Here is a 21,117-nt window from a genome sequence, read left to right as displayed (position 1 = left end):
TGGTTGTGCCTTTAGCAAAAATATGTCATCTATTAATGAATTCTTTGTAAAGCACTTTGAAAATATTTGTAAAGCCCTGGTTAAGCAACCTCCTTCTGTGTGCACGCAGCATGTGGCATGTGCATGTGCTCCTGAGGGTGTCTGTCACAGGCAGCCAGGCCTCTGAGTGCACGTGGGGGCCTTTGCTGCTCCCCATCATTCCCCAGCTCCATTGGTCAGCCAAGACTGGGACTAATGGGATAAGCCACCCCTCAGCTATTGCTCCTTACCAAGCACAAGACTGTAAATCACAGCCAAAGCCGTGCTGGAGAGTGCTCTCTGCTCACTCACTGTAGGTTTCCCCTCTGAGGCTCTGTTGCCAATGTGGTTTCTTTACCTCAGAGAGGGGGGAAACTGTGTGTGAGCTGTCCTGGGACATTGCAGGGACTGATGGGCATTAACGTGCTTTCCTCTAGCAAAATGGTGCTTTAATTGAGGTTTTGTGAGCGTAGGTGTTTACAGAGCTCTCGTTGCTGTAACACTTTACATTTAGCTTGCATAAACATTGTCTCTAACCTCACAAAATTCTTGTGAGGCAGACAAGTAATATTATCTTAACTTTTCAAACACAGAGGCAGACAGTGCTCCAGTCCCAAGGTCAGTCAAGGAGCCTGCAATGGAGTCAGCAACTCAACCATATCATACAAAGCCCATATTTACCTGCAGGCATTGGTGTCTGCACCCAGCAGCGCTCAGCTGCTAATCTGGGTGGGTGATAATGCTGTGAACGCACACGGTGTGCTGCACATGTCCACCAAGCTGTTCCCAGCACTGCAAGTTTACTTTCCCTAGCACACAAGTTCAGGGAATGGGTGATGGGTGCTCCCCATGCAGTCAAACACATCAAAGTAAGAGGCAGGCTTCCCTGGGAGAAGGTTTTGGTTGGAGTTTATTGTTTTTCCAAATTATGTAGGAAAGAAGGCTAGAGGGAGAATCATAGTGACCTTAAAAACTATGCATCTTTGTCTCAGTATATGAAACCCCTTTTCATCTGCCATCTCCTGCTGCAGTTAGGTGCTGAGTTTGAAGCAGAGTTTGCTGCTACTAGAATAAGGCCTTCACCTAATTCTGATGAAATAAACCACCTACTGCATATTCAGAAATTACAAAGCAAAGCCTTGGCCCATGAACCTAGTCCTTGGACTAAGCAAAACTACAGTGGACACAAGTACCTTTGTAGAAGAAGAACTTCTCACCCCAAAAAAACTCCTAACACTATTGCCTCTTCTTTGAGAATACAAAATAAATATTAGAAAGTGCTACACTGCTGTGTTTGCTTTGGAAAGTCTTTTTGATAATGGGAATTAGTTTTGAAAACAAGAGTGCTGTGAGAGGCAGTGGCAAATCATATGAGAGGCTGGAGTTGGAAAAAATGGTAATTAACCTGCTTTGAACCTTATGCATATAACAGTGATCCAATGTCACCATGATAAGCACGTAGATAACATTTTCTTTAAACAGCTCAAAATAGCAAAACTCCTGGATAGTGGATTTATAGATTCTTGGATTACTGGGCAGTGTGAGACACTGGCCTGAATCTGGCACAGAAAAAGCTATATTCCTTCCTCAATTATCGATTGCCTGATTTGCAGCGTATTTTTTAATATAAATTTGATTTTGAGAGTTCTTTAGTTAAAGGATCAGCAGGCACCCTTACTATTATTATTCGTTGTCACCGCCAATAATTACGTTTGGTTTCTAGTCTGAGTTATCTTCAGCTTCCAGCCACCGACTTTTGTTCTATCTTTGCTGGACAGGTTGAGAAGTCATTACTGAGATTAACCCTATAGGTAATGTCAGGCTGTGATTAAGTTACCTTTTGGACTTTTTTATTAATCCAAATAGATCGAACTTTCTGAGTTTCTTATTGTAAGGTGTTTTTCCCAATTCTTTAATCATGCTTTTGATTTTAAAGGAGCAAGGTTTTACCCTGCTGTTTAAATACCACTTTCACCCCAAACCATCCTTTAAAGTATAAATAGATGTGTCTGAATTAGTAGTTGAAGCATCCTTGGTCCCTTTAGAGTCAGCTAAAGTCAGGATAGACAGACACTTGCAGAAGCAGCTTACATAATAAGAATGACATTAATACAAAATTCTACTTGTTATTATCTTGTTTTTAGTACTTCCCCCCTACATTTGTATGTATTTTTTTGCATATTTATTAAAGCCATGAGCATATTTTTACACTATGAAAATAAATACCATGATCTCTGAGTCTTCCACTGATTTGTATGGCATCTAGGAAGGTTCATAACTCCTCCCTGAACATTTTCAACATTTGCATCAACATTTGCCTGAACTCTAGTGATAGAACATTCACTTCTCAGTTCAGCTTTCCTACTGGAGTGATACTCATGTCAAAAGCTGAGTCCTACAAGATGACCTTGCTTAGACCTCCAAGGACATGATCTCTTGCATTGCATTGCAAGGAGAGCCAGATTGGAGAAAGCTTGGGCATCCTGTTGGTTTTCTAAAACAAAAATGTGGATACGACATTAGGATGTGATTATTTTAACCGAACATAGATGTCAGCTTTTAGTCAGATGAATTTCATTCTAGAAATGCCTCTCTCTCTCAGTTGACTGTAAAAGGAATGTAGGATGACCAACCCAGAGATGAAAACTCTCACAGAGGTGTCCAGTGCTGGATGAGGACAGTCCCTGCCTCCTAGCCAGTCTCCTGGGAACTGATGACAGAGAATATTACCTTCCAGAAAGTTCTTTTAAAGACATTATATACAAGTCAAATAAACATATAAGGATTTTAAAATGTGTAGCTTCTAGAGCAATTTTGGGATACTGAAATTTTAAGAATGACTTAATTACTATTAGTTATCTCTATGATACAACTAATCTCATATGTATTTTTTCAATATACACCAAAAATGACTGTTTGACCTAGCTGTTATCTGTTTTGTTTACTGACAATTCCACAACTTCTCTCAGTAACAGACTTCTACCATTAATGGCTTTCTTTTAGTCTCAATTTACATAAAATAATATTGTCTTTGAACATCTGTCCATTAATTTTTTTTTGTTTGTATATTTTATCACATTCTTGTCATTCCTTTTGGATTTATATTCATTCAAATCAGTGTTTCCTTCATACTCTTTGACACTTATGCTTTTATTAAACTTAATTAACTTTATAATTTAAAAAATTGATTAAATAATTAAAAGAAAAATTTTCATCTGAATTCCAGTTGAGTTTTTTTATGCAGGACCTTCTTTCTCAAAATCAAGACCTAAATCAATGACCTATTTTATTCAATGATGTCTTTGCAAGCATCTAGCAATAATTTTTAAATAATTTCCTAATTGCCATTCACAAGCTCAAAGTAAGTTTTCTCGCTTACTTCTGTACTTCATGAGGCTGACTCCTTTGAAGCAGGAAAGATATATATTCCCCTCTTTGCACTTATCCATTATCATCATCATTTCAATTGTCCAGTAACAACAGAAAGAAATGGTATTGTCATGACACTTCCAGTGAACAAGGCTCTATGCAATCTCGGAAAAAAATCCCAGTGCAGTGAGCTACATATGTATTTATGTATATGTGTGTATATTTATATATATAGATATGCAAATATATTTACACACACAAACATCTGAGGGTTTATATATAAAGTATTCATAGAATCACAGAAACATTAAAGTTGGAGGAGATCATTAAGTGCAAGCATTAACCCAGCACTGCCAAGCTAAAACCACCACTAAACCACATCCTTAAGTGCCACATTTACATGTTTTTTGAACACTTCCAGGAATGGTGATTCCATCACTTCCTTGAGCAGCCTGTTCCGGTGCTTGATCACCTCTTCAGTAAAGCAATTTTTCCTGATATCTAATCTAAACCTCCCCTGGTGCAACTTGAGGCCATTTCCTCTTGTTCTGTTGTTCACTGGGAGAAGAGACTGGCCCCGAAGTGGCTTCAGGGAATTGTGGAGAGCAGATATAGCACAGGTGACACCAGTGCACAAGGTGGTGCACTTTGTGGCACTCGTATTCAATGATTTGAGTCAATCAACACTGAGCTCAGTGGGGCAGGACTTGTCTCAAACTTTGAAATAAAATGTGTATTGTGTGGAAATTTACCTGTCATGGCACACTGCAGAAGCCTTCTGGGCCTGACCCAATGGGATTTGGCTCCTGATAGTCTCAAGATACTCTAAGTTTCTACCCTTGGTGTCTCCATGTGGGCCAGCTCTCCTTGCAAAGGGAGATCCAGAAAACATCAGTAGTGTGTCTAGAGCACAAGTCTCCTGACAGGCTGTGATTCTCTGTTTTCATGCAGTTATGACTGTAATTTCTTTAAAGTACTTTGGTGCAGCTAAGCTGTGACACAGATCCCATATCTAGATTCAGATGTGTAATTCCTTGCATGCCAATTTGGTTCAATAGTTGCTCCATGACCCTTAAAAGTCAATATTTGGTTTGCACAGAGACCTCAGAATTTGGTTTTACAGCATTGTAAACAGGAAATTTCAGTACTACTTAATATGCATAATTTTGAGAAATCCTTTGCGTTTAGATACCATCAAAACATTCAACAATACAAGAGGATTTCTCAGATGATGGGTGGGGTTAGAAATCCAGGTGGCACAGAGGTATCACACACAATGTTCCATGGGGAACAGGGAGCAAAACTGTCCATAAATCTCATAGGATGAAAGGTGCCTATGTAAAGGCCACTTAGGTCACTTCATCTATGTGTTAGTATTCTTTTTTTTTTTTACACAGGTATTTATCTTTTTAAGAATAACTTCAATTAGGCAAAAAATAAAACAACCAACCAACCAACCAACCAAACAAACAAAAACAAACAAAAAAAACCAACCAAAAAACCAAAAAAACCCCAGTTTTCCAAAAGCCTCTTTCCTCATATAATTCAGACTGATATTCCTCTCCAGCCACATTAGCACAACAGGCTGTGAGGCAAAGTCACTCTCAGGATCTAGTGAGACAAAAACATTTTCAGAATGAGCATTTCATAGTGTATCTACATTTATAAAATTTTGTGCTAAAATACAAATCCCATCTAAAAAACCCTGCCCTCTGCCCTTGCCTGATTTTGACAAACTTCTCAGGAAACCTCTGCTGCAGAGATACACTTTCAAGGACATCTCTTCCCTTTAGGAAAATTAGTAGACTTTTTGCTACGGTAGAAGCAAAAATCAGCATGAACATTGGAATTAGTGATTTTGTCTCTCAGAATGACTTTCAGTTTAAACTGCTGCTCACCATTACTTCTATAATGCTCAGAAACTCACATTTTGGCTTGAAAATGTTGACCTTAGCCACACTGACCTCAGCCCAAATGATTATTTTTTTTCTGGAAATCGATGAACAGTTTTCTTAGAAAATTGTTCGGAGATATCGTTTTTTAACGCTCAGATAAGTCCAAAATAGTTTAGGTTTGTAGCTTCAGATTTGGCATGTGCAGGGTACAATCCTGAAGAAGGAATGCACTTTTTGTAGTGTTTGAAGAAATTTTATTTTGCAATAGCAAATTAGCCTGAAAACTTTGGAAATAATAGACTGATTGCCAGTTTTCTTAGAAAATTGTTCGGAGATACCATTTTTTTTTAACGCTCAGATAAGTCCAAAATAGTTTAGGTTTGTAGCTTCAGATTTGGCATGTGCAGGGTACAATCCTGAAGAAGGAATGCACTTTTTGTAGTGTTTGAAGAAATTTTATTTTGCAATAGCAAATTAGCCTGAAAACTTTGGAAATAATAGACTGATTGCTCATGGGGTGTGATTTAGCCGTGGTAGAAAATGACAGGCTGAGTTCTCCCTCCCTGAGAGGTCATGAGTCTTGCTTTATAAATAAGGCTTAGTTTCCTTTTTGCAGAGTCATCTTTCCCACTAAACCTTTCTGCATCCTGTTTTGCTTTAATTCTATGGCAGCATCAGAGGTTATTTCCTGTGTGTTTGCTGTCCATAAGCAACATTGTACTTGGCTTTTGGTGTCATTTTGCACATTCTGTGAAGCAAATTTCAGTGGACCTGACTTAAGAAGGACTCTTTCTGCTTTATGTGAGACTTTGAGACAACTTACTTCTCTTAATTCACCCAGGTTGCACTCAGCCCTGGTCTTCACATCCAGCTGTCACTAACATCACACAAACAAGCTTATGAACAGAGGGGGACAGATTTTTTAAAAATCATCCTTTAGTGCTTTCTCCTCAAATGTATTCACTAAGAAGTAAACACAAAGATTTCAAACATTTAAATTAGTTTACTTATTAATAAATAAGTAAATATCAAGCTTTTAAGCATGGACATTAATGAATTAATCCATTATATTTTTTATCTCTGGAAATTATATCAGGCTGAGATATAAATCCCTCAAAATAAAAGCTGAGGTGGTAGGTTTACTGTTATGCTTCAACTGGTTTGCACTGCTCCAGTGATACCATGACGAGCTGGTTTAATCAATCTGTTATTGCAGGCTAAAAGCTGTTCTGTGTCATTGGAGCAGCACAGAGCTGTCAGGCGTGTGATGAATCTGGCCACAAATCTTAAAATGTACTATTTTTCCCCATTAAAAAGGCTATGTGAGCTGATATGCTGTGTTTAGTTACATAACAGCGAGTATTGACTTGCAGGGCACGGCTGGGAAAAAAAACCCTTCTTTGTATTGTGTTAGGCAGGCAGTAGGGTCATTCTCCTGGGAAAGAAACTCGACATCTGCCAAGAGGTGAAGTTTGCTGCATGCACGTTGCTTTTGTGGTGCCTGTGAATACACAAAGCGGGAACTGGACGCAGGAGGGAAAATTGTCCCGGTGAGGATACGGGCTGCTGGCAGTGCTCTCTGGAGCCGCGTCACGCACCCGTAACGTGGCTTCAAGTTATACACACCACTGCCTCCAGGTCCTTATGGAATCACAGAGAACTTTAAAGTAAGCACCAAACTTGAGCCTTCCAGTTCTAGCTGGACTGCCCAGTTTACAGTGGCACTATTCTTCACTTTGTGGGCCATTCAAAACATAGTTACTGAGTGCTAGTTATTTCCACATTCCTGTCTCCACTGCAATTCTTCAATTTTTTTTCTAACTATCAAAAAAATTTAATTGATTTGTGGTTTTATTCTCTCTAAATGATTACAGAATGCATTCAGCTTGAGAGCTGTGTATTTATTTAATTTAAGGAGATGAGTTTTTGTTAATATATTTATACACCCAGCACGCATGTAATTGCAAAAGATATCCGCTTTATTCTACTTTCTCTTCCAGGATAGATTATTCCCCTTTCTTGCACAGACAGTCCTGCTCTTCCATTAACCATTTGTATACGTCATTCATAGATTTTCTTTTTCTTTATTTAAAGCAGTGCTACATTCACAGGAAGGCAAACATATAAATGCCATACCAGACAGTGAGAAGGACTGGTTTGGCAAGTCTTTGGCAAACAGGTTTCCTAATTTCTATCCAAGCTGGCAAAATAATCATATGGATTACTGTAACACAAACCAATGGACTTTCAAATTAGTCTGAGCATAAATAATGCCATCCACATTTGCCTTATGTTCCTTGCCTACATACAGGTGGTTTTGGGGAGTGCAACCCACCTTACGATTTGTACATATGTTCTCTTCTTCTGATGCCCTGGCAGGGCAGGGTAGGTCCAGACACTGATTGTTAGAAAACTAAGAAAATAAAATAAATAGTGCTGTGATGACAAGGAGGGGTGGTGTGACCACGAAAGGAAGCAGATCAGCTTAGTTTGGCTTCAACCGTGAGGGAACCGCACCCTTATTCTTTTATGCTGTGCTGATCACGGTGTGGTATTTTTGCACGGTACTGAGGTTTTGTTATCAATGGAACTAGTGCTGAATTTTATTTTTATTATTACTGGATCTGGAATTTGAGTATGTACTGATCTTTCATTCTTGGCCAGTGTAATTTATATTTGGAGCCTGACAATTCATCTATTTCCCCATAGACTCATACATTAACTTAGAAAATAATGAGAGTTTATGTGAATTCCGTTTTTCTCAGGCATTTTTATTCCTGGGAGAGACTTCCATGGGCCAAATTACCATGCAAACTATATTACAATGATATTTCAGTTCCTTAAAGTAAAAGTTCATAACTTTCAGTACTGTTGACACTGTACACACATCCTTGGGGAATTATGACAAATATAAAAGAAAACTCCTAAAAAGTGCATTTAAAACATAAGAAAGCTGCCATCTAACCTAAATATTCCCCAAATAAATTTACAGCAAATTATTTCTCGAATATGAAAGTTTCAGGCCACAACTGGGCATGGTGCTGTATTGAGAGGCAAGATTATTATTCAATTTTTGACATAATATCACTTCAGATGTAGGAAGAAATTAGTTGAAAAGGAGATCAACATATGAACAACACCCTTTGCTCTCATCATACAGGGCAAAGCAGTGAAGAACTGGGTGCCAAATTTAGACAAAAGACATTCTTCAAGTGCAGCTGGTTCCTGAGGCTGGGGTGGAGTGACCCCTCCATGTTTTAATCCTGCAGGAAAGGCTCTCAAAGGCTCTTTCTGCCACCATGCCAAGAGGACTACAGTAGAAGGGAAGCACTGCCAAGGCCAGCGACCCTCTCTGTCCTGCCCCAAAGCCTGCCTCTCCTCCCTGCGCACATGATGCAGGGATGTAATTTTGATAAGTTTTGAGGGTGCTAGGTTTGTCTCCATTGACTACCATGTGGGCAAGGCAGACAGAGAAGATCATTGAGAGGCCAGTTCAGATCTACAGAGTCTGCACTGAAGATGCTTCACTCTCCCTTGACTGCCAAAGGAGCTCAGGATGTGTATCTAATTCCTCAGCTCCTTCAGGCAGCTGGGTAAAGGTAAGAGGAACTAACATAGGCTCAAATGAAGTAGGGGAATGAGGAATGAGGGAGAATTTATGTAAGAACCCTTGGGCAACAGTGCATGACTGTAGGATAAATATTCTTCAGCCTGACTAGAGGATAATTTTAACATTTTTATTATAAGACTCACACATAAAACATAATAACATGCCCCTCCAGCCTTTGAATTATGAAAAGATGAACTGGGTCCTAAGAACATGATTTCTGTAAGTAAATCGCCAGCATTTCCAGAGATCATTTGTTAAGTAGACACAAGGGAAAAGAAGATTTCAAAAACCCTTCTGGAAAGTTGTATTGGTAAGAAATAGATTTACTAAATCTATTTCTAATCAAATCTAAAATAGAATGTTAAATGACATTTGCTTTGTGACAATGAGCTTCTGGTAATCCTGTAAACTCACATATCTCTTTTTTTGGATCATCAGTAATTATAACTCCTTCATACATTGGTAAAAGCTGCATACTCTTTTAAACTGGGCTATTTAGCTAACTTAAAATTTCACTTCAACATCTGAAAATATGCTTTTCTGTGCTATTTTTACATTTTTCTCTCTAAGCAGAGATGGATGCAGTTCAGTGGGTGCTGGAGTGCCAGGAGGAGTTATAATTTCTTGCATACATTATGATTTCCCATGTGAACTTTGCTTAAGTTCTTCTATGAGGGAACTCACTTGTACTATATCATTTGGGTTAATCCTTTTTTTGGCATTGTGACATTTGTGGACATCAGGTCATTAACCACCCTTACTACCTTGTTTTTAGGGGCAGCATGCTCTCCCAGCCAGGGCTGTATTGATTCCATCCTGGGCTTTTGACCGAAGAGATCTGTATAAAACATTAACATTACATTTCTTGTCCAAAAAAAGAACCAAGTAAATTCTTCTATTTTCTATAAATAGGATAAAGAAGGAAGGTGCTTTTCTGGTGTGGGAGGGGAATGTAAAATGATGCCATGTCTGACCAGTTACCTCATCTCTATGCACAGGCATATGCACATGCATACTGAGCTCCAGCCAGCGCAGTGAGCTTTCTGCTCTCTATCTTCAGAGTCTTCCAGTGCTAAAAACCATTATAAAAGTATCAAGAGAAGCCTTCCAACAGTGACATATATTAGGCTGCAAAATCACTTCTCCCAGGGAGTGATGAAAGCCCTATCATTGATGTTACGAACAATAGTAATTATTAACACACGATGTGCACAGATCTGGACATTAAATGATCTGCAAGACATGCCTTCAAGATGTCACTGCTACACAGAGGCATGGATGGAGTTTTGTGCCTAGGGCCCAGATAGCAAACCTCTTTTTAATAAAGAATGTACAGTCAAGTTAATATCTTCTAGCTAGGTCTGCAGGTACTATATAGCCCCCACAGCATTTACTTACAACTAGAAAAAACACTGAAAATACTGTCTGGAAGACAATATAGGGAGGGCCAAAGAAATGACTTATTACTTTACAAAGGGATTTTTTTCAGAGACACAAAGTTAGGTGTTCAACCTGCACTGAAATCCAATGAAACCTGAACATCTAACTCCACAGGGTTTTTGAAAATAACGACCCCAAGATGTTAGGTCTTTCTCTTGGCCATGACAGGGTTAGCATGCAGGAAGTCTCTGCAGGAGATGTCTGTGAATGAGATCAGAACACAGCCATGAAACAGTGACAAAATCATCTGGTGCACACAGAGCTGTTCTCAGCGATGAGTATTTAACTTCATTATTTCTGTGTTTATTACATTTTTTTCCCCTTGCGTTGTTTCTGCTTTATCGGCATTTTTTATTTTGATTTGTATTTTATTATAATTTACTTTGCTAGTCCTCAGTCTATTTACAGAGAACAAAAGAATGTAAAACAGTAGAATAATAGTGTTTATTTTCACAACTTTGGACTGATCAAATAACTCATAAGTCCCAAAGTGGAACCATGCTTGAGGTAGGTTAGGTCATCTCAAGTGTGGGGAAACAAACAGAAATATCCTATTCTTTGCTATTGTTTATAGTATTTATGCCGCTTGAGAGTTTTAACAATACCACATATATAAAACATTTGTTCTTTCTTTCTGCATTATTCAGAGTTTTCTCAAGGCTCTTTGGTGCTTTTTTTCCTGTGATGTTGCTATGCTTTAGTGACTTTCTCAACTAATTGAGCAGAAAAGTTAGAAATGGCTTCTAGGAATGAGCCAGAGGTGCTGAAAAGAAGGCTTTGTCCTCTGAATGCTTCTATGTTTAAAAATTTTTGAGAGTTTTAACTACTTTGCTTCAACTTATTTCCTTGATTCTTGTTCATATACACTGACAGACCCTGGTCCAGCAGAGAGGAACCAACCAACCAAGAGTCTGGTGTTGTAGTCCCATCAAATCCACAATTGATTTTTACTGCCTTGATTTTTGACAGGAGGTCCGAATGTGGATGTCTAAAGATACATCTGCCCACCTAAACACAGTGTTTCAAAATCTAACCATGGCTGTGCTGTTTCTTTAATTTGCAATTTAAAGCACTTTCAAGACAACAAGCAACAAAGTTGGAAAATAAAGGTAAAGGGAGCAGCTTGCCTCAAAGAGTCTCCTCTGAGCCATTCACTCTGCTCACAGCTTTGGATATCCACAGTCCTGCTGAAGGACAATGTATTTTATTAACCCAGGATAACATAAAATCACTGCCTATTTGAAAATATAAACCTGAAAAATGAAGTAGTTTAGCAGCTGCTACTTAGGCTGTTGAATTCTACTGCTGTGACATCCAAGTGCTGGCAGCACGAGTGATCAGTGTCCTGAGGCTATTTCAACATGAGCATTTGACAACTACATAGCTGAAATTTACTGTTCATTATTCTTCTGGAAAAAAAAGAAAATCAGGCTTAAATTGAAAGTCTTTTCAAAAGTGCTGAGTTATTAGAAGCTATCATTAATTTTCGAAGGAGCTGTTGGGTGCTCAATTGCTTTAGAATAATTACATTTCTGTCTGTGGCCTCAGCAGTCCAACTTGATGGATAGAAAGTTTTATTACAGAAGCTTTAAGCACAACTAGAAACTCCAAAAGAAAAATAAAAAAGGCACCTATTTTCTTAAGATCATGACTGAAAAATGCTTGTGTTGGAAGAATAAAATCTTAATAATTACCTCAAAAAAGTTTGGAATGGCAAACAAAAGGTTTTGTTTGAGGGTGTCACGATTCACTCCTGTCTCCTTTTTCTCTCCTATTTTCTTAAGATCATGACTGAAAAATACTTGTGTTGGAAGAATAAATAAAATCTTAATAATTACTTCAAAAAAGTTTGGAATGGCAAACAAAAGATTTTGTTTGAGGGTGTCACGATTCACTCCTGTCTCCTTTTTCTCTCCTATTTTCTGAAAGATCCTTGGCATTGACGCTGCTGAAAAACAGCCCACCACTCACTGCTGCTCCTACAGGCAAATGACAATGACTGGCTGGTATCCATCCTACTTACAGCCAGACCTCTCTATAACATATTGATCTCAGATATCATTCAAAAGGCCCCAAAAAAGTGCCAGAGAGTGAATTAGCTATCAGGTGTCACAGACAATAGAGGTGCAGAGCTCTACTTCAGTTCTTGGAGCTCTTGAGGAGTGGAGACCCATCTGATGCTGCCCCTGAGCTCCACCGTGGAATCCCAGGTGCTCCCACCCTTCCCACTCATGGTCTTGGAAAGGTGATCATCACCTGCATGTTTGAAGGCTGCTGCCCCCACCTGGCAGGCAGAAATGAAGGACGTCGAAGCTGTGTGGGACAGGTCTTTCCTGACTGTTCAATTTGGTGAACAACGACACAAGAGGATGGCAGAGGAAGGACATGAACTCCAGACACAGCAGCGTGACTGTAGAGCACAGGCAGCCATACTTTCTGATAGCACCAGAAAAGATTTAGGTCTGTTTGGGTGGTGTAAAGCTGTGTCGTAGTGGTTCAATTCAAACAAAGGTATATGGGACGGGACAAGGGAGTTTCAAGCACAGGAGCACGCTGAGCTAGCTGGATAATGCAAGGCTGATTTCTGCATTCTTTCCAGAGCTATAGAAAGCACTCTCCTGGAAAGCAGGAGAGCAGCGAGGAAGCAGCAGGGTCACAGTTGCTGTTTCAGGCTGCTCCTGGGATGGTGTGTCCACATGCACTGCCTCTCATTCCTTCTGTAGTGAAAGCAGTGGCTTAATTTAGCCTCTAATGACCAATTCTGTCACCTGATTTAGAAAGAAGAAATCACTGTCTCCAGGAACAGCAACACCATGGGCTAAATACAGTTGAAGTACAATTCAACTGATGCCAGCAGCATGAATATGGCTCAGTGTGTCATCTCTTGGTTTGGCCCACAGAGTCAGTGTGGTGAATGCTATGATTTTGTTTTCTTAGTATAATCCTTGGTGCCTCTGTAAGAAAGACTGCAACATTTAGATCTGGAAAAAAAATCTGCATTTGTATAAACACGGGGATATTATTATGTGTATTAAAGTGCTCACAGGGTATTATCCCACAGTCCATCCCATATTTAGTTTGGACATTACTACATCTTGGAAAATGGGAAAACTTCCAGATAATTCCTTTACCTTGAAATATCAGCAAACATAAGGGTATTTTGAGCTTATCCCCTGCTAAAAAATGAATAAGTAGCATTCATGGTTGCAAGCCAGAAGAGAATCTCTCTTCAAATAATGCAAAATGGGTCAAGTTAAAAGCATAAGTAGTTTCAGGCACAAGGGTGAAAAGTAGTTCTTAAAGGGCCCTTTTTTTTCTTGGAGGAAAGTAAATCCACTCAATGGCCATTCACCCCCATTGAAAACAGCCATTTCATGTATTAGTGATCTATGTTACAAGATTGTGGTTTGTTTCAAAAGAAACAAATAATATATTGTACCCACCATTTCTCCTGGATTTTGAGAAGAAATGGAGATTGGAGCAATATCTCCAAGTTTCTCTGCAGTTTACCGAGGGAAGTAGATATCTTCATGTACACATTGTCACCACTGACCTGAGGAGAAGAATGAATTTAATCCCTAGATTTTTTTTAAGCAGCAGAATACTTTTCAGTCTGGATTTCATATACTTTATGATGGAGGCATGAGACAATTGCACAGATGGCAGGAGAACAAGCTGAGGGATAATAACAATGAGAGTGGAAGAATAGGAAAAGCAGGAAAATTAGTGAGTGAAAAGAAAGCCCTACTGGTGGAAAGAGCAGTTCTTATCAGACAAGAGAAGTTACTTCCAGAACCAAAATGCAGACACTGAGAACTGCATGAGTAGCAGGGAAAAGTTGGATCCCTTGTCCCAAGGGAGAAAACAAACAAAAAAGAAAAAAGCACACAAGCTGGAAAGCAACAAGAGGGAATGGAGAGGGCAAAGCATAACATTTATTCCAAGTTAAAATGTTTCCAGATTGTTCTGATATATAAAAATATTTAGAAAGAAGATTTCCCAGATCCCAATGCATTTGGAAGGCAGAGGCTCCTGAAATGTCAAGTCTCCTGGTTGTTTTTTTTCATCAGTTTATTTTTTTCTGCCTGATTTTGTTCTAATTAGTTAAATGCTTGCCTTGGGTTCCCAGCCAGGCCACTTTCTAACACTGATAACTGCCCAGTGTGAAGGCAAGAGAAAAATCTTCACACCTCTAGTTACTCTCATGGGATGAGATATGTAATTTATTTGCAGATACCAGTCTTAGCAGATGTTGATGATAGCAGCAGAGAGTGTTCCAAACTGAGACCCACTAAAACCTGGAAAGGAAGGGACTACTTTTCTTCATTCAGCAATTGCTATCCAAGCTATCTGCCTCCCTAATGTAATCAGTTATCATCTGCATGGGTAAACTAAAGGATTGCAGTGCTGTCCATCAGTTAAGGTACCTTGCTAAAGAGTAAGTCTGGCCAGGGACTTGTGCTAAAGCTGCAGTTTGTTAACATGGGCAACAGGAACAGAGTCTCAATGCAGCGGGATGCTGCCACATTGCTCCCTTCGGTGACACAGGGCTTGGAGCCCGTGACATCACTGCTGTCCTAGTCTAGTGAGGCTCATATTTTTGTCAGCCTACATTTTTATTCAGACACTTTGGTATATTTTGACTCTGCTACATCAACAAGAACCAGGGAACAAGATGAGCAGTCTCAACTCCCCCACCATTCATGTTGCTTCGCAATTGGCTCTTTCCCTGGCTTTGGTTTTGGAACTCTGGGTAGTTCTCTCCAAGGCACCTGGATGTTACAAGGCAAGCTCTGAACCGTGTGTGCCACATCACTTGGCTTTATGCCACAGGATTCACCACTAGTGTTTGTTTAAGCAACATTATAGACACACCCTGCTATTCCCAGTAGAGAGCGTTGTTAATGCAAAAAGGAGCATTCCTGAAAACTCTAGGTACTTATGGGGCAAAAGTAAAGGTCTTCAATGTTTTATTTTAATTCATGAGATTCCATCCTTTTCTGAGACTTTTTTGTCCCTATTCCAATCAAGGGTAGGTTTCCCAGGACAGAGTAGCCTGGGGTGGCATCCAATGCCAAGTGGGCCATCAGCAGTACTCCCACGTGGCTTCACCCCTGGGGCTTCTTCTCAGAATATTGCAACCCCATGGAAAAGAGCCCAGAGCAAGGTCAGGACTGCGCTGCTTTCTTTATCAGTCAGATAAAGAGGTCTTCCTCAGATGACCCAACAGGAGACATGCAAAAGCCTGCAGTTCTGAGCAGGCAACTCTTCAGCCTGATCAGGGGCACTGCACAAATGAACAATGTTCATGAACATTTTTTTTTTCAACAATTTCAGCAATGAAATGTTGGATCTTTCTCTGCAAGTTTTGCTTAACTTGAGCTGGGCGAGTAGTCCCAAAATTAGGACTGTCTGCAAAAACCTGTGTCAGAGGTGAAGTAATCAGCTTGTGCAATTACTATTGTATGTGCCATAGCTCTCTGCCTACAAATACAAGGCAGAAAGCAAGACTTAAGCCCAGAATATTATCAAAGCCAAAACATGCAAGCAAAGAGAGCCAGAATCCATAACTTAGGCAATAATTGCCTTTTCTGCCCACAAGCAGTGTTTTACAGAGTACTACAAAAACAGCAAGCAAGGCACTAGGTCCAAGCCAAAGTCCAGACAGCACTGCAGCTGGTTATATTGCCAAGGCTGCTTCCCTGCGAGGCTCAGCTCACAGCAATAGTCACTCCCTGAGGCTGCCACACAGCCACAGATGCAGGGAAGCTGTACCCCAGTGCTAAAGCTGATTTATTTAAGTTCTCTCTAAGGCCTTCTACTAGATTTTAAATACAAACTATCATAGACAGAGTTCTGCCTGAAGAGAAAGCTGATTTATTTTTTTTTTAAGTTCTCTCTAAGGCCTTCTACTAGATTTTTAAATACAAACTATTTTAGACAGAGTTCTGCCTGAAGAAGGTTGGTTGGTCAGATATGCTGACTGAAATAGCATAATTGAACTATTTAGGCCAAAGTCTCCTACTGCAGATTTGTTGTGAGTCTGCAAATAGTCTCTCAGTGGCCCCAGGTTCTGTGAACCATTCAACCTACCCATCTCTGGGCTGCTAAAATTGAAATGCAAGTATGTTCTTGCACCCACAGCAGCTCCTTTGGAAACAATCTCTTCTTGACTCAACCTCATCACAGGACATACAGAGTGTACTTGCTTCATCAGGAGAGAGTGTTTGTGATCTGGTATTTAACAGAGACACAAATGAAATCCTCAGGTCCTTGTACACACTGCTACTTTAGTCCCTAAATTAGCAAAATTTCAAGCTGGATCTAGATGCCAGTTTTGCAATTGAGCTGTAACTGTGTCATCAGTCATTGCCTCCATGGTTTTGTAAAACTCTACCATGTCCAAAGGTGATTAGGGGACTGAAATATCTTCTGTATGAGGAAAGGCTGAGGGACCTGGGGCTCTTTCACCTGGAGAAAACTAAGAGGGCACCTCACCAATGTCTATCAGCATCTGAAGGAAGGGTGTCAAGAGGATGGAGCCAGGCTCTTCTTGGTGGTGCCAAGCAAGGGGACATGAGGCAATGGGCAGAAGCTGATGCACAGGGAGTTCCACCTCAACATGAGGAAGAACTTCTTTACTGTGTAGGTGACCAAGCACTGGAAAAGGCTGCCCAGAGATGTGTTGTGGAGTCTCCCTCACTTTTGAGATATCCAAAAGCTGCCTGGACACAATCCCGAGTGGCATGTTTTTGGGGATGCTGCTTAAGGAGGGAGCTTGGACGAGGTAACCTCCAGTGGTCCCTTTAAACTTTACTTAATTATCTCCCTGGGCTCACTGTGCTCATAATTAAAGCGCTTTTTAGGAAGACTTTGCACTTCATACGCAGTTCTGCACAGGGACTCACGCACAGGCCAATCTACTTCCCAGCAAGTTTACAAAACTCTCCAGCCAGCCTGCAAACACTCTAACCACAGGAGACAGACTTCTAAGTGTGTGAGGAGGCCACACCAATTAAGACAGGAAACAGTGTTTGACATTATCCAGGGGCTCAGGAGGAGCGGGATGACAGGAAAACCGGAGGGAACAGGGCTGCACGGGGGGAGCGAGCTGAAGGAGATGTCGCTGCCGTGACAGGCGGCGGGCGAACTGCGGCACGACTTTAATTCCGAGCTGCTCGGCCTGGGCTCCTCCGAAGCGAAACCTGCCCTCACCACCGCGACAAGAGCCAGCCGAGCCGTGCTCTCCCCGCACACATCCCACAGTCCGTACGGCCGCGACCCCACCGAGCACACCGGGACACAGCTTCGGGCAGGCACAAAGGTGCCCGTGCCCCCGCGGGTGCGCGACACGACACGGGACGCGCACAGGACACACGACAGGGACACACGCGGGACACAGGGGACACATTCGGGACGGGCGCGGCACACACTGACGGGACGCCCAGGGGCACGGGGGACACACACGGAGGACACACCGCGGCGGCCGCGCGCGCCCCGCGCCCCCTCCCGCTCCCCTCCCCTCCGCGCGCGCGCTGCAAAGATGGCGGCGCTGAGCAAGTCCATCCCCCACAGCTGCTACGAGATCGGGCACACCTGGCACCCCAAGTGCTCCTGGGCTGTGCTGCACGTCACCCAGAGCGCCCTGGCAGAGTCCCTCCGCATCTACGGCACCCTCTACCTGGTGGGTGGGTGTGTGCGTGCGTGTGTGTGTGTGTGCGGTAGCCCGGCCTGAGGGGGGCCTGGCGTGGGACGACAAGGGCAGGAGGGGTGTCAGGGAGGGGGGAGCCTGGCCTTGGCTTTGGGGGGATACTGGGGCGCAGCGGGGAGCCTGGCCAGGAGTGGAATGGGGCTGTAAAGGACGTGGTGGGAGCCTGGCCTGGGCGGAGGGGGAAGGGCATAGGGGTGTTTTTGGGGAGGGCACAAGTGGTGCCATGGCGAGGGGAGTCTGGCTTGGGGCGGCAGGGAAGGACATAAGGCTTATTGAGGAAGGGAAGCTCGTCTGGGGTGGGGGAAGAGGGTTATGGTCAGAGGCAAAAGGCAGGAGACAAGACTCCTGACCCTGGAGTGAAGGGAAAGAATCGTAAATAGTATGGTTTGGTGTGGAGTCTGGTGCTGGGGAGGAGAGGGATGGTGGTGGGGCCGTTTGGTGAAAGGGCTGCAGGGTTTGGTGGTGGGGAGAAGCCGGTGTTTGAGGGGGGAAAGGCATGACAGGGAGAATATGTTGAATCTGGGCCAAGTAGGGCAGGGGAAGGACATAGGGGGTGGTGGCATCTGGAGGCATAACATACTGTGAGAGGATTGGTGCTGGTGGGTAGAGGGGCACGGGCACATGCCTGAACATCGTGTTTTTGTCATTTTCCAATACCTGTGGTACCTGAATGAAAAGCCTTAGTGTTTGCCTGGGAGGCTAGCATTGTGTCTTTGGCAGTAGCAAGTGTAATGCACGTGTGTTGGTGACACCTTCGTAATCAGTGCTTTAAGATCAAGGAGATTCCATTGCATAATGAAGCTAGACTAAAAAAAAATTATGAAGGCTGAAGGAGTCTGAGTGTTCAGAGAGTATCCTACAGGTGAGGTATCTTAGTATGAGTGTGCAATTAGACTTGGTTATATCACCTCAGTTGCAGCTGGCACATTTCCAGCAAATTAGGGTGTAGATAGAAGAGCTGAGATGTGCTTGCATCACCTGTGTAAACATACCCTGGAAGCCAATCTAAGTTGGAATCGCTGCAGGGGAGCCCTTCTGTCCCCACCTCCCTGCTTCTCCCTGGGGAATGAGGAGGGAGCTGGCCACCGAGCTGCCCCCAAGCTGATGTGACAGAAAGAAGCACAAGTCATTGAGTCTGCACCAGTGGTGGTGCAGCAAAATTATTGAGCTATGTAATAAAGAGAAGGAAAGGAGTGGGATGGCAGCATCCTGACATAGTTCAGTTTAGCTCCCATTGAAGGGTTTCTTGAGTGGAAATTGTGATGACATCCATTTATATGATAAGACAGTGACGTAGCAGTGTGAACCTAAGGAGCTGTCCTGTCTGACAGTGAACATTTTCACTCTGAACTGCCACAGACAGGAGTGGCAGCTGGTGGTGGGAGCATACAGTGAGCTGTATAATGAAACTAATGCAGAGAACATTCTCTCTTCTCCTCTTCCTTTAACCAGTACTAGTTCTCCTCTCCTCTCCTCTCCTCTCCTCTCCTCTAACCAGTACTAGTATCTTTGGATCTGTTTTCTATCTAGTTTGCTTTGCAGGAGCACAAATACTTGTACCAGCAGAGCATGGTTTTCAAGTGAGCCATGAGAGGTGTAGTGGTGATCTTTCAGGTCTGGCTCAATATAAAGCAGCTTAAACAGTTGTGTAATTAAATCAAAAATCCCCATCAGCCAAACCTGGTCAAGAGATTTCCTGCTCATAGCTCTGCTATGGTTCACTCAGTTGTGCAGTCACGGGTTAGCGGGAAGGCTTCTGCTTTTTATTTCTTTGAAAAGAAAAACAAACCTCAAAATGCAAAATGTTTCCCTGGCCTGTTTTGCATTGTGACTCCATAAACAGTTACATCTTGTCACAAACCCAAAGTGAGGAGGGAACCTTCTCAACCAATGTCCTGCTATATTGTAATTGTCACTTTTTGCACTGTCTTCTTTTCAGTTCAATTTAGTTTCTCTTAGGTTTTTATTGATAGTGTTTAACTTGACCTGCCAGAGTAATCTAAAGCTGAGCTGCTCTCAGATCCTGTCTAAAAAGAGAAGAAGCACTTGCCAGTCTCTGCTCCCAGGCACATAACTGTACCTTTTCTTTGTGTGATTCTGGACCTCATCTCTCCATGAGCTAACCCAGAAGAGGTTACTTACCCTGCTTTTAGCTGGGTCATTTTCAGGTGCAGTAATGAATTGAATTGGATTGTTGAGCAGGATTTGATGAGCACCAGAACCAGTGTAAGGTAAAGAGGAAAAGGGTGCAATGTGGGCTGCAGAGGAGGAAGCAGAAGCTTTGCAAGTTAAATAGCCTGGCAGGGAAAGAACAGTCTTGTACTAAGAGAGTCATCACAGAATTCATTCTTTGCTGGACTTACAGCTGTGCTTGAAAACCTTTTAATTGTAGATGAAATACCACAGTTGTACAGCAGACATGTTCAGGTTCACATAAGAGGATGCACTTAAGTTATTTTGTCTTTATAGTTATATCAGTGTGTGTTCAAAATGTTTCTGGCAGTACTTAGTCCTGGTCCTTTGTAGAGCTCAGCAACAAAAAATGCACTTCATTTTTCTATGTCAAGCCTGTAAAATGGCTTCTGATTGTTCCTCCTGTTGCTACAAGCTAATAACTAAGGAAAGGAGATGAAAGAGTTTCCTTTCACAAAGCTTGTGTAGAAATGAGTGAATAGATGAGAATAAATAACCAGAGGTTGTTCTCTGAGAGAATGTGGTTAGGGACAGTTACAGTCCAGAGTGCAAACTCATAACAGCTTCACCCCACATCTCTTAAATGTTTTGTTTGTCCTTGGTCTGTGGGAGACTGATGGAGCTGAATTAAGTGGCATTAGTAAGTGAAATACTGGCTGTCAGTAAGTGACTGTATAGAGTCTTTGCTTTTAAGTAGTGCTGTACTTTTTGTTTAGTTGTTGTTTGTTTCTTTTCCTTCTCTTTTTAGTAATTGTGCTTGAGTATTTTTTTTGTTGGAAAAAAATATAGCCTTGAGACACCACACTTGCACTGTCTTTATTTTTGTTCCAGTACAAATGGATTGCTTTAGTGAAAATGGGCTTCACATCTAATTGAATTGT

At 41.8% G+C, this 21,117-nt stretch overlaps 1 protein-coding gene across 1 annotated transcript in view; it reads left to right on the top strand.

The window, feature by feature from the left end:
- Window positions 1-17,816: 17,816 nt before the first annotated feature.
- Window positions 17,817-21,117, top strand: part of TMEM135 (transmembrane protein 135) — a 159,444-nt gene continuing 156,143 nt past the window's right edge. Inside the window, exon 1 of the mRNA XM_039718506.1 lies at window positions 17,817-18,016. Coding sequence (XP_039574440.1) covers window positions 17,876-18,016 — 141 coding nt within the window. The 5' untranslated portion in view covers window positions 17,817-17,875. The remainder of the gene's footprint in view (window positions 18,017-21,117) is intronic.

Source organism: Passer montanus, unplaced genomic scaffold (genome assembly GCF_014805655.1).
Source record: "Passer montanus isolate IOZ18808 unplaced genomic scaffold, ASM1480565v1 scaffold4, whole genome shotgun sequence".
In the NCBI taxonomy this organism is placed as follows: domain Eukaryota; kingdom Metazoa; phylum Chordata; class Aves; order Passeriformes; family Passeridae; genus Passer; species Passer montanus.
The sequence above is the reverse complement of the archived record's forward strand: the minus strand, read 5'-3'. Positions and strand labels throughout refer to the sequence as shown.